Source organism: Pezoporus flaviventris, unplaced genomic scaffold, assembly GCF_033815535.1.
Source record: "Pezoporus flaviventris isolate CSIRO_AGI_PZ_B2104156 unplaced genomic scaffold, CSIRO_AGI_Pfla_v1 ptg000191l, whole genome shotgun sequence".
NCBI classification, from domain to species: domain Eukaryota; kingdom Metazoa; phylum Chordata; class Aves; order Psittaciformes; family Psittacidae; genus Pezoporus; species Pezoporus flaviventris.
Genome location: NW_026892739.1, coordinates 733,150 through 744,995, shown reverse-complemented (window position 1 = coordinate 744,995; position 11,846 = coordinate 733,150). Strand labels below are relative to the sequence as shown.

At 58.3% G+C, this 11,846-nt stretch overlaps 1 protein-coding gene and 1 long non-coding RNA gene across 2 annotated transcripts in view; one reads left to right on the top strand and one right to left on the bottom strand.

Annotated features, from left to right (window-relative positions):
* The window catches only part of LOC133262180 (S-adenosyl-L-methionine-dependent tRNA 4-demethylwyosine synthase TYW1-like), a 347,477-nt gene extending 346,093 nt beyond the window's left edge, over window positions 1-1,384 (bottom strand). Inside the window, exons 1-2 of the mRNA XM_061441125.1 lie at window positions 1,299-1,384; window positions 184-344 (exon numbers count right to left, since the gene is read on the bottom strand). Of these exons, the coding sequence (XP_061297109.1) occupies window positions 184-330 (147 nt within the window). The 5' untranslated portion in view covers window positions 331-344; window positions 1,299-1,384. The remainder of the gene's footprint in view (window positions 1-183; window positions 345-1,298) is intronic.
* A 4,816-nt stretch (window positions 1,385-6,200) lies between these two features.
* Window positions 6,201-7,083, top strand: LOC133262150 (uncharacterized). Its single transcript, XR_009741222.1, has 3 exons — window positions 6,201-6,302; window positions 6,690-6,792; window positions 7,050-7,083. It is a non-coding gene; the product is annotated as an uncharacterized LOC133262150 (long non-coding RNA).
* The last annotated feature ends 4,763 nt before the right edge of the window (window positions 7,084-11,846 follow it).

The following is an 11,846-nucleotide window of genomic DNA, read 5'->3' as shown; positions in this document are numbered from 1 at the left end:
ACGACCAGGACTGAGGATTACAACCATCAGACACACTGAACTACAGCTGGCACATGCAACAACTCCGGTGGGCCCACAGGGGAGTAGCACATTTCACTGCACCAGGGGCTTCCTTTCCCCAGCAACTGCTCGCTGGGCTGTGGAGCGGGGCACAGATTCTGGGGCTCTTCTCAAAGCACCTACATGCTCTGTTACCTTCTCTTGGGGTTTGGAGGTGGAGAACTGAATGACGATCCAAATGCTGACCCCAAAGGCAACTGCAGAACAGACGTAAAGCCTGTGCAGCCATAAGGACACCAGGCAAGTAGAGAAGAAGCTCCACGCATCCATTGAGACATCCAAGTCTAAAACAGATCACAGATTTAGCGAGAGCAGATTCCAACAGCACAAACTGAGAATGAACACCACAAACCCAGCCATCCCGCACCTGCAGGCTCAGGCCAGCAGCCTGACGCCAGGCTCTGCAAAAAACAGCCTTTGCCTACAAACACGACGCTACAAGAAGCCTTCACCTCCTCAGAGGAGCACCAACTGAGCTCAACCTCTGTTTCCACTGCCCTGTGGAATCTCTGGGTTTTCTTTAGAGAGCACCGGTTCTGTTCCAGGCAAAGGCAGGTAACACTCGAGCTGTGCAAGTGTCTGAAAGGAAGCAGTCCCTGTGAAACACCCAGGGCATCGGACCGGCCTTACTTTGGCACAGATCCAACACGTGCAGATCTCTCGAGCTACAAAGCTCCACGGCAAGGGGAAAATCACCTCCAAGCGCCCGCTGCTGAGCACAACCCTTGCTCGTACACGTGAGGCGCCACTCTGCTTACAGGAGCTTTGAGCCAGGTTCCAGGCCAGAGCAAGACCTCGACTCAGGTCACAACCTTGACGGGAAGCCCTTCATCAGCAACACCGAAGCTCCCAAAGACCAGAGCTGGGAGCGCTGCGGCTCTGCGGCAGCCCCACCGAACCCCTCCAGGGGGGCTCCGGGAACCTGCAGCACCCCGGGAACGCCGCTCCGCTCCGCCCCCCCCCCCCTCCCCGGGCAACCCCTGCAATTCCCCATGGAACACCCCCACCTCCCCCGGGCCTCACCGCCCATGGAGCTGCCCCGCCGCCCCTCAGCCCTGGGCCTGCCCTACCCCTGCCCCTCCGCACGCACCACTGACTCCTGCTCGGAGCTCGCCCGACCCACGGAACCACGGCACATCCTCACACAAACCTCTCGTCCCCTTGCCCCGAAACCACCTCACGGCTCTTACCCCACACCCGGCCAGCACCCACCACAACATCCTCCCCGCTGCACTTACCTTACACACACCCTCGAGCTCCTACACGGCCAACCCCGGCTCCGCCATTCCCGCACGGACACGGCCCGGCCCGGCCCTGCCCGGCCCGGCCCCGCTCCGCTCCGGCCACAGCGCAACACCCGCTCCCGCGGCCCGCACCGCCGGAGAGCTCTCGCCTCGCTCGGCCCAGCGGCCGCCGCGCACCCCTTCCCTGCGGAGTGAGCTTGCGGAGCGACGGCGAGGCGGGGAAAGCGTAGGGGCGGCCACAGAGGAGTCACGGCCGGGCGGATTCAGCCAATGGCGAAACAGCGCTGGGCGGCCCCGGCCAATGGAGAAACAGCGCTGGACGGCCCCGGCCAATGGACAACCAGCGCGGGGCAGCCGCGGCCGCGTCCATTTTAGCTCCGCCTCCCTGCTGGGGCCATGGTGCGAGCACGGCGCGGCGGGAAGCGCTGCGAGGTCGCCGCTGCCGAGTGGCAGCCAAGTCCTGGGCCGGCGCTGTCAGGGACGGCTCCGGCTCCGGTCTGTGGTGGGAGGCCCGTGGGGGATCCGGTGTGAAGACGTGGCTGTGGAGGGGGCAGCGCCGTGTGGGAGCGGTTGCGGAGCCGAGGCAAGGCCCGAGGCGCGGGGAGGCGGGCCCGGAATGATGGGGCCAGGCCCCGTCCCTGCTGCCGGCAAGAAACCGTGCTGGGAGCAGCGCCCGAGATGGAACGGGGGGGATCCAATTCTTCCTGCTGGAACGGTTCCACAGCCAAGGCTGGATGAATGGCTGTGCGTCTCTGCACTCGGTACGGTCTGGTGTCGGGAGTGGTGGTCTGTTCTTGTTAGACTGTTGTTGATCTGTTGTTGTTACTCTCTTCTTCTACCGCAGTTGGCACGTTGGGTTTTTTACTACCATTTTAGTATTGTTTTACTGCGAAGGTCCTTGCTCACCTTCCCCCTTTTTCTGTCCCTACGTCAAATAAACAGTCTGTGTTCACATCTGCCTTCCCCGGGTTTGGTTCCTGGGCCAGGGAGCAGTGTGCTGCTTTCCAGCACCCTCTGCTTGGGGGTACTTGCTTCCCCGTTCCAACACAGCTGTGTGGTCGAACAACAGTTATTACTGTTTGTATTATTATTACAATTTGTCATTATTTCACCGGTTTTCCTCCACTTTGCTTCTGCTTTGAGCAGAGGCTGTTTCAGGGCAAGACTGCACAAGTGTGCTGGGAAGGACGCTTAATTACCACGTTGTGCTTTCTCTTGCGTTGGTGTTTCCAGTGGAGAGACCTCAGCCCAGCCCAGGGGCAGGAAGCAGGGAGCCTTGGCAATGGCAACCAGAGGAGTCTTTACGCTCTCAAGCAGAGGTGGATGGGCTGAAGGAAGCACCTATGGTGCTCCCCAAGCCCAAGGATGGCAGCAGCATCCTTTGTACTGCTGGGAGAGGGCAGGCAGGGAAGGTGGGGGCAAGGCTCAAGCAGGATGGGGCAGCCAGAGGCTGCACGTGCAAGAGCTTCTGCCCTTGCATCACCGTTTCGTTTCAGTCACCTGCAGCTCCCCTGGCATCTGCCCCCAAAAGACTCCCTTGTGCAGCCCCCTGAGGACCTGAGCCAGCCCCAGTGCTACAGCTGTGCGCACTGCATGGGAGCACTGGGCATGGGCAAAGGGGAAACCAGAGGGCTGGAGATGGAGCCCTGCCTGCCATGGGCAGAGTGTGAGCGTTCCTTGCAAGGCCCCTTTGAAAGGGCAGCACAGCAGCAGCAGCCTGCTCTGTCCCCAGCTCTGAGCAGAAAGACCTGAAGGAACACGAGGGCTGCACGTCTCAATACACCACATTTGTCCCTAGCAAGGACACCCTAGATTACAACGCGTGCCAGTGCTGGGCTGTCCTCTGAGAGCTCGGGAGGAGCCTGCAAAGCCCTCAGTAGCTGTAAAGACCAAAGCTTGCTGTGGCTACATGAAAACCCAATCCAGTTCTAAGCACAGCTTTCCCCTGCATCTCAAGCGTGGCGCTTGGCAGCTGCTGAGATCCAAAACCCGGTCATTTGCCTTGGGTTTGTTGTTTTCCATAGGGATTCCCCGTGTGCCCCTGCTCCCTCCCGGGAAGTCGGGTGCCCCTGAGCTGGCCCGTGGGGGTCATTGCCAGGGAGGTGCTCAGGGGAATCGTGTTCTGTGCGGTCTGTGTCATGGTCCCTGCCACGGTGCCTGCCTGGTAGGGCACAGCAGGGCTGTGGAAGCTGCAGGCACAGAGGCGAGGGTGGGCTCAGGACAGGGGTGGCCCAGGGTCAGTGACTGTCAGGGGGAGGGTGGCCCAGGGCTGTCAGTAGAAGGCGGGTGGACCGGGGGTGCCGGTGGAACAGGGCCACGAGCTGTAGAAGGCGGCGACTGGCGAGGTCCGGCGGCGCGGCTCCCGCAGCGCGTTCCGGGCCGGTGGCCGTTGCTGCTGCGGTCGGAAGCGATGGCGCTGCCGAGTCCGTGGCGCTGCCTCTGGCGCTGGCAGTGATGCTGACCTGCCTGGCGCAGGGATCGCTGCTGGGAGCGGCGCTGGGCGCGGGGGGTGCCCGGTTTGCGCTGCGGTCCCGCACGCCCGCCAGGCGCCCTCCGGCCCGGCGCCCTCCCGCACGGTTCGTGCCCCCCCAGCGCCCTCCCCGACTTCTCCTTTTCCCCTACAGGCCGAGCCTCATTGCCCGCTTCCCACCTCCGTGGCACAGGGACACAGGTGGCACGGGGATGCAGGCGGCACAGGGATACGGGCAGGATAAGGACATGGGTGGCGCAGCTATGGCGGTGCTGGTCCCATAGCTCTGCCTGTGGTGCTGCCCTGCCTTCTTGTGCAGGGATTGCTGCTGGCTGCAGTGGGGTCCTGGTGTGCGACACGGTCCTGCCGGCCCGCAGGCTCCGGCTCCCATGGACTCTAACGGTGGCTTGGCCGCCGGCACCGTCTGTGCTGAGAGCACCCACTCCGGCCACTACTGCCTTGAGGGAGCACGGGGGGAGGACGGGATCGGATCCTCCCGCCGCTAACAGAGGCGCTGATCGTTGTGTCCCCGCAGAGCCCCACTGCCAACCGTGCGCCACCGGTACCCGCTGCTGCCGCACTGGAGCCCCCGCCGGTACGCTGGGACAGTCAGATGCCCAGGGTCTTGCCATGGGCCCGACGCCCAGCCCCGCTCTGCAGCCCAGCGCGCAGCTCTTTGCTTCTCCTCACTCTGCCCTGGCCACTCTGCAGGGGGGACACATCCAGGGAAAAGGGGAAGACGAAATCTCTTTGCTGTGCTGACAGCTTTTCAGCCAGAGGCAGCAGCACGCCTGGGAGCCCGGTGTTGCCACTTTGACGTGGGTCCCCTCAGCACCTGCTGAGCTGTAATAAAACACTGCTCACGTCCTGGGCTGGGCTTGCAGATGTGAGAGGGGGACGAAGTCGTGGCTAATGGAGCTCTGCAGCTGTGCAGGGAAAGGTTTTCTCCACGGTGAGTCAGTAGGGAAGGGTTTGCCGTGTCTGGGGCAGCAGCATCCTCCCTCCCCATTGCCTCGCTTAGAAACAGCCTGGAGGCTGCTTGCTCCCAGAGTGGATCCAGTTTGGGGTGCTCAGGCTTTGCCCTGGACGTTCTGGAGGGGAGCTGAGCAGCTTTGAAGCAAGAGAGGCTCTGGGCTCGGTAGCCAGTGCCTGGGAGATGGGATTTACTCTACAGCGATGAAGAGGACGGGAGGCTGTGCTCCCCAGAGCCAAATCAGTTGAGACCAAAGCTGGTCTCTTCCTGTGTTCCAGGAGAAGTGGATGTGGGGGGGGTTGTCCCCACAGTCCTGCAGAGGAGTCTGCTGTGCGGTGGCCAAGTGGACAGGAAGGTAATGTACTGCTCATCCGGCGAGCGCCCTCTTGTCGGTGCCAGCCGGGAAGAAAGTGTTCTCCTTCCCAGCCATCCCAGTACCCAAGTGCTGCTCTCCAGGCCCGAGACCTGGCTACTGGGTCACCCAGCTGTGGGGCAGCCCTGGTGTTGTGCTGATCAGCATCCCTGCAGCCTTGTTCCCCTGCGGTGCTGTGGAGCAGCAGGACAGGGTGGGTCCGACCTGGGCCCTGTGAGGAGCAGCGGCTCCCACCCGGGATCCCCGGCTGCTGCCTTGAGGCTGCCCGAGCCGGGGCCCTGGTGGGGGGAGAGGAGCAGCTCCTCTGCCTGGAGCCATGCTTAGGCTGCTGCAGTGACTCAAGGCTGTTGCCCTGAGCTCTGCTGTTTGGCAAAGACAGCAAAGAAACACAGCAGGGATGCCTGTGGGAGTCCTCGGCGTGTTGAGTCTTGTCCTGCTCCCAGGTCAGGGGGCCGACCCTAACTGGCTCTCTCCTGCTTGCACAGGGAACAGGAGGTGCGACGATGGAGCCTCGCGCCAGTGACAGCGACCAGGGCTGTGCAGATGGAGGAAGGTGACTGCAGGTGGGGCCCAGCTCTGTGACAGGGTTGGGTGGGCCACTGGTGCGGGACAGCAGCGGGACGCGAGGTAGCTCAGGTCTGCAGGCGGGACGAGCTTGTGGTGTCCTCTGGAAAGGAGGAACGTGCTGGTCCTGAGGCAGTGGCGTTTTCTCCCGTGTGCCCATTGTGGCTAGGGTCCTGTGGCACAGTGTGAGATGTGGCCACGTCTGGCAGTTTGTGTGGTTTGTGGTTCGGGTGGGCAGCGAGCAAGGAACGTCTGTGGAGGTGGGATGGGGCCGCTGGCCCGTGGAGCCCCAGCGGGCTCTTGTGACAGCTTCCCCGTGGATCTCTTGTGGCCAGCTGCTGCCCCAGGGTATCGCAGCCTTGTCTGCGGCTTAAGGCCGTGTCCCTGGCTCTGCCCTCCAAGACGGGCATCCGGAGAGGGGTGAGAAGGGACAACCCCCTCGGTACAGGCCAATCGCCCCTGCTGGGAGCTGCTCCTGACTTGTCTCCTCCTGTAGCTGTCGAGAGGGCTGAGAAGCGGCGGCAGTCCCTGAGCCCACCACCATCGCTAGGAAACGGAAGACCGCGCAGGAGGAGCATCTGCCTGCTGGTGCCCTGGGATAATGAGCCACTGGTGCTGGTACGTCGCTGTCTCGCAGCCTCTTTGGCCTCGTCTGGGGACAGAATGTGCCCAGTGCAATTTGTGCAGGGCTGGGGGCAGGCTGACCTGCCTGCCTTGGGGCAGGAGGTCTCGTCCTTGGCTGAGTGGGAAGTGAGGCTCTCCCCTGCCCCGGTGCGTGGTGGCTGTGCGTGACTGCTGCCCACTGCTGGAGCAGGTACTGGCTGGGCAAGGGTGCTGTGCCCTCAGCACCAAGCTGGGGCCAAAACGAATGGGGACCGGAGCTCTGCGGTGGCTGCGGCAGAACCACGGCTTCCCGGCTCTGGAGCCACCCTGCTCCACACCTCCTTCAGAGTGGCTCTGCCGGCTTCCCTGAGAAGGAACTAAGCTACTGCTCTCTCTTGGCAGCCCCCTGCGCCTGACCCGGGCTACCCCATCACAGAGGAGATCATAGAGGAGGAGAGGAAGGCAGCGCAGCAGTGGTTGTGCCGACTCCTGGGGCAGAAGGCGGGTAAGGACAGAGTGGGAATGTGAAGGGCACGGCAAGGAGGAGACAGCCATGGCGCGGGCTGGCAGGGCAGTGGGGTGTCCGTGCAGCACAAGCTGAGGAAGCTCGTAGGCCGGTGCTCCCTGGTCCTCGGGTCTGAAACTTTTAGAGCCTGGTGAAGGCTTGGGCGGAGCTGTGAGCTGTTCATGCTGGGAGGCTCTGCTAAGGGGTATTCCCATACAGCAAGTTGTGGGTCCTGATTTCGTGCTCCCTCCCAGCAGATGAGGTCCCCAGCACCAGTGGGGAAGGTACGTCCCTGGCACAGCCATCGCCCAGGGCTCCTTGGGCACCAGCTGCACAGGGGCAGTGTCAGGGAGCACGGCATCGGTGGTTTCTGGGCTAGCCGATTCCAGCACCAGCGGCCTCACTGACACCAGCCAGCCCAGAAGTGCGAGCGCACCCGTGTTGGGAGGTGAGTCGGGGCGGACGGGGCTTCTGCGGGGGTTAGATTTAGGCAGCAGCTTTCCTGCCAGACCTGGCTGAGCTGCCCGGGCTCAGCAGACCTGAGGGCTGATGCTGGGGCTGTGCAGAGCCTTGCCATGCGAAGGGAAGGTGCTTCCCTCGCTCGCTGTCCCGGTCCCTAGCCCTGGGGCATGCAGGGCCTCTCCTTGCCCCCTCTGGATGCACTGGATGCATCGGCTCCTGCGGGTGCTGCCAGCTCCCTAAAGCCAGGCTCTTCCTCCTTTGCTGACCCCGGCTCACAGTGGTGTGTTGCATTCCAGGGACTTCTGCATCCTTCTTTGGCCAGCGCCCGTCAGGCCTTGGAGAAGGCGTCGCTTCCCCTGGTAGTGAGGGAGCTGGTGCTGATGGGTCGTGTCGTCCCCTTGGTCTGTGGGATGGCGGAAGGGCCAGGCTGTGCCGTAGGAGACGGCTTGCGTGGTGGCTGCTGGGCTCTGGGGATGTAAAACCTTCCATTCCCACTGGGACAGGGATTGTGGTAGCCCTGGTTCCAGCTCAGAGTGCAGCTGCAGAGACCTGAGCCAAACTTTGTGCTTCCAGGTTTGTGCAGCCCTGCCTCTCTGACCCAGGCAAGATCCAAGATCCAGGGAGCTCTCAAGCGGCTAAAGGCACGGGACCATCATTGCCATAATAAGTAATAGCCAGTGCTGCTGGCCCCCCACCCGCGGGGCTCTGGTCCAGAGCAGCCCCGAGATGGGACCGGAGAGATGGGGCCAGGCCCCTTCTCTGCTGCCAGCAAGAAACCGTGCTGGGTGGCAGCGCCCAGGGTGGCACGGAGTGAACCAAACTCTTCCTACTGGAAGATTCCCCCCCCCCCGAGGCTGGATGAACGTCTCTGCGTCTCTGCAGCCTTTCCTTCTGGCTTTATTTTGCCTTCTTTCCTAAGGTGCAGACCTTTGCTCCAGCCCTGGCAGTCTCTCTGCTCCCTTCTCTTCCCCTCTCTGCTGGTGTCCCTCCCCATGTTTGGGTGCTCTGGAGCCAGCTGGGGAGTCCAGAGCGGATGGGGATCCTCCCCAGATCCAAATTGTTTTCCATCTGTGGCCCATCCCCACCCCTTTGGGGTTTACCAGCTCCCAGGAGCTGCGGTGCTGTCTCCCCCGGGGCCGTTCAGTGGGAGAGGAGCAGAGGCTGCCAGAGCCAGGGCTCACCCGGGAGCTGCCCCCCCTGCCCACAGGGTCCCCACCATCCCCAGGAGGGCTTTGCTGCCAGCTCCTTTACTCTCTGAGCTGTGTGAGTGTGTGTGTCGGGGGCAGTCTAAATTACAGAAACCCCACAAACATTTAAATGTTCTTTAATGGAATAACACTTTGGTTTTATAGCTGAGCTGTTACAGCAGCTCCTTGCTTCTAAACGGTGATGTATGTGGATGTGACTAAACCTGTCCTGTTTGGTTTTTGTTCTTCCCCAAGGAGGAGGACAGCTCCGACACCAACTGGCCTTTTGGGCCATCTGCAGCCAAACGGCAGCGGCTGTGAAGATCCCTTGAAGATTTTATTGTTCTATGTTTGTTCTTGGCGGGTTCTAATGTTCTTGTTCTACTGTTGTTCTCTTGTTAAACTGTAGCTGTTTTGTTGTTTTATTGTTGTTTATATTTACTGGGTTCTTGTTATACTTTTGTTCTACCCTTGTTGTTGTAACAATTAAACTTAAGTTTTTACCATAATTTCACTATCATTTTACTATTTCTTAACTGTCAATATGTAATTCCCACCCCCACCGCACCCCCCATCCCCTTTTTATGTCTCCACTTCAAATAAACAGTCTGTATTCACATCTGCCTTTCCCGCGTTTGATTCCTGGGCCAGGGCGCAGGGTGCTGCTTTCCAGCACCCTCTGCTTGTGGGTACTTGCTTCCCCTGTTCCAACACACCTGTGTGGTCCAACAAGAGGTGTTATTATTATTATTGCTCTTTATTATTTTCACTGGTTTTCCTCCGCTTTGCTTCCACTTCGAGCAGTGGCAATTTCAGTGCAGGACTGCAAGAACGTGCTGGAAAGGACAGCGGAGAGACAGAAACTCTGCTCTGGGTCATCCCTACAGTAATACTAAAAGCATGGTGCCTCCGGGGCTGTTTGGATTCTGCTCTGTCTGTGGCCAAGTAGCTGCTTCTTACGCACAACCACCAAACGCTTTGGTCACAGAGGCGAACTTCATGATCACAATTGTACTATCTTCAAACTGCTTTACAGAAGTGCCTTGCTGGAAACCACTTAACTCACACGGCTCTTCCTGCTTCCCCGTTCCTCGTGGGCACTTCCTGAGGTGGGAAATGAAACAGAGCTCTTAGATCCCGCTGCCAGGGCTGGGTTAGTTCAGTGAGACCAAGCTGTGAGTGGGTACGATGCACTGCTTGGTGTTTCCACCAGCTGTGCCATGCTTACTAGGTGTCAAGAAGCTTACTTTGAGAGCAAAAGCTCAAGGAGGAGCAGTGACCCATCTGATAACCAAGCTGAGTTGATGGACTTTGAGAGCTGATTCATGTTTTGGCTTCTGAGTGCAGGACCTGAGTTTGAGAGCTGGAGCCCTTCTGGTGACTGTCAGATGGACACACTGGGGTTTGTATTGAGTCGGTGTTTGTCGTGGGGAGTCTCCAGCCCCCTGGGGATGCTCTGGGGGCACCTCTGAGATCAGACGACAGTAAACAGCCAGGGCCAGGCTTTTGTGTCCTTTAAGAGAGGAAAAAGAAAGAAAGAAATGAAGCTGCTCCTCTCACAGGGGAGAGGAAGCTGTGGCTTGTGCAGTTGCAGTCCTCCCCCAGGAAGGTTTTTCCTTTCTCTGTGACTTTCCCCACCTGGAGTTGATTTAATCACTTCCGTCTGTCCCAAGGACTTGTAGCAGTGGTGTGATGCTGTTTGTCTGCAGTTTGCAGAAGGGGAGAGCTCTGTCTGGACACTGTCCTCAAGGAAGCCATGCCATTTGAGTATCTTCTATTCTTCTGTTCCAATGCCTGACCACCTTTTGGTGAAGAAATCGTTCCTAATACCCAGACTAAACTTCCCCATGCCCAGCTTGAGGGATGTCATTATGAGAGTAAAATGTGGTTTTTTTAAATCTCTCTCCTACAAAAAAGCAGCTTTTTACACTCACAATGTTTTTACAGATACAATTCATACACAGATAGGAACATCACAGCCTTGATAAAAAGATGCGCACAAGACCTGATATTCCACATGTACGCATCAAGCACTCAACTTTATCCAGAGAAGTTTCCTATCAAATTTTACAAATTAAAAATAACAGGGGTGTACATCATGCAAAATTACAGGAGTGGAGAATTGTCACTTTTAAGCTGGCAACAGTCTAACTAAAACCAGACATCGGTTACAATATTTTATCAACGTTTTCTTGTTTACCGACCCCCCAGAAGACCCTCACCGTTCTTTCCAATGTGCCAAAATGTAACCCAATGGGCTTTTCTTCAGAATTCCCTTGTTTTGACCAGCTCCCATTCCAAGCAATCTTTTACGAATCTCCGTGGCTTCTCTTTCCCAGTGCTCTGCAAATGCACTTAAAACCATGAGAGCACTAACCTCTAACCCCCTTGTACAACCCCCCTGTACAACCCCCTTGTACATTGGTAACCCTGTGTCACCTCTCTCCCAGCACTGGGACTTGATGGATTTCCTTCCCTTTTCCTTGCACACCTCTTGGCACTGGGGCTTTGTTGCATGTCTCAAAGAAGGGGAAGCAGGAAGCACCAGTGCTGGGTTTCATTCACCCACAGTGATGTGCGAGGGGGTGGTTGGAGTTTCAGCGGCCACTCAGAGTAGGCTGTTGGGGTTTTACCTATTCCAGCCTTTTTTGGCCCCCCAATAGCCCCACAGATCCATGGTAAATGCACAGCTCCAACCCTTCTCTGGTGAAAACCACTTGGTGGAGCAAAATCCCAACAGCCCCTTGGTCCTTCGCCCCATTAAACGGGGAATTTGGCCTCAAAACGGAGCCTTTGGAGCTGCCTGGGGACCGCCAGCAGCATCAGCAAGTTATTTCCTGTATAACTTGGAAGGAAATGGAAAGGAGACAGGATGCACCACTGCAGAGCAGTGTTGTTCCCAGCTACTGAAATAAGGGGCATGAAGGGAAAGAAAGGGAATTTGTAATCTTGGAGGCAAAGAAAGCCTTTCCCTCCAGCTGATGCAGGTGAGATCGCAGGAGGGAGGCAGCAGATGGGACAATTTGCTACTGCTTTTCAAATGCCTTTCAGCTACTCACCAGCCTGCTGTGCCCCAAGGCGACCTCATGTAGGTTGTAAGGATAAAGAAAGCCAAATTCCTTCTGGGAGATGATGTTGAATCCCAACATGGTCCAGCTAAGCCCTCAAATAGTGGGGGGGGGTCGGACCTACTTTGCTATAAACTCGGCAGAAACAGGAGCTTTTGCATTTGCTGTTTAAGACAATTTAATAAGGAACAAAAGATGTCAGGAAGATTCAAGCTTAGGTTTGAAACAAGCCTTTATTAAATCTCCTGAGCATTCACACCCGTGTTTCCTACCCGTGTTTCCTCAGCTGCAGTAGTGATACAGAGGGTTGACCATTGTACAGGGGGGTTGTACAGGG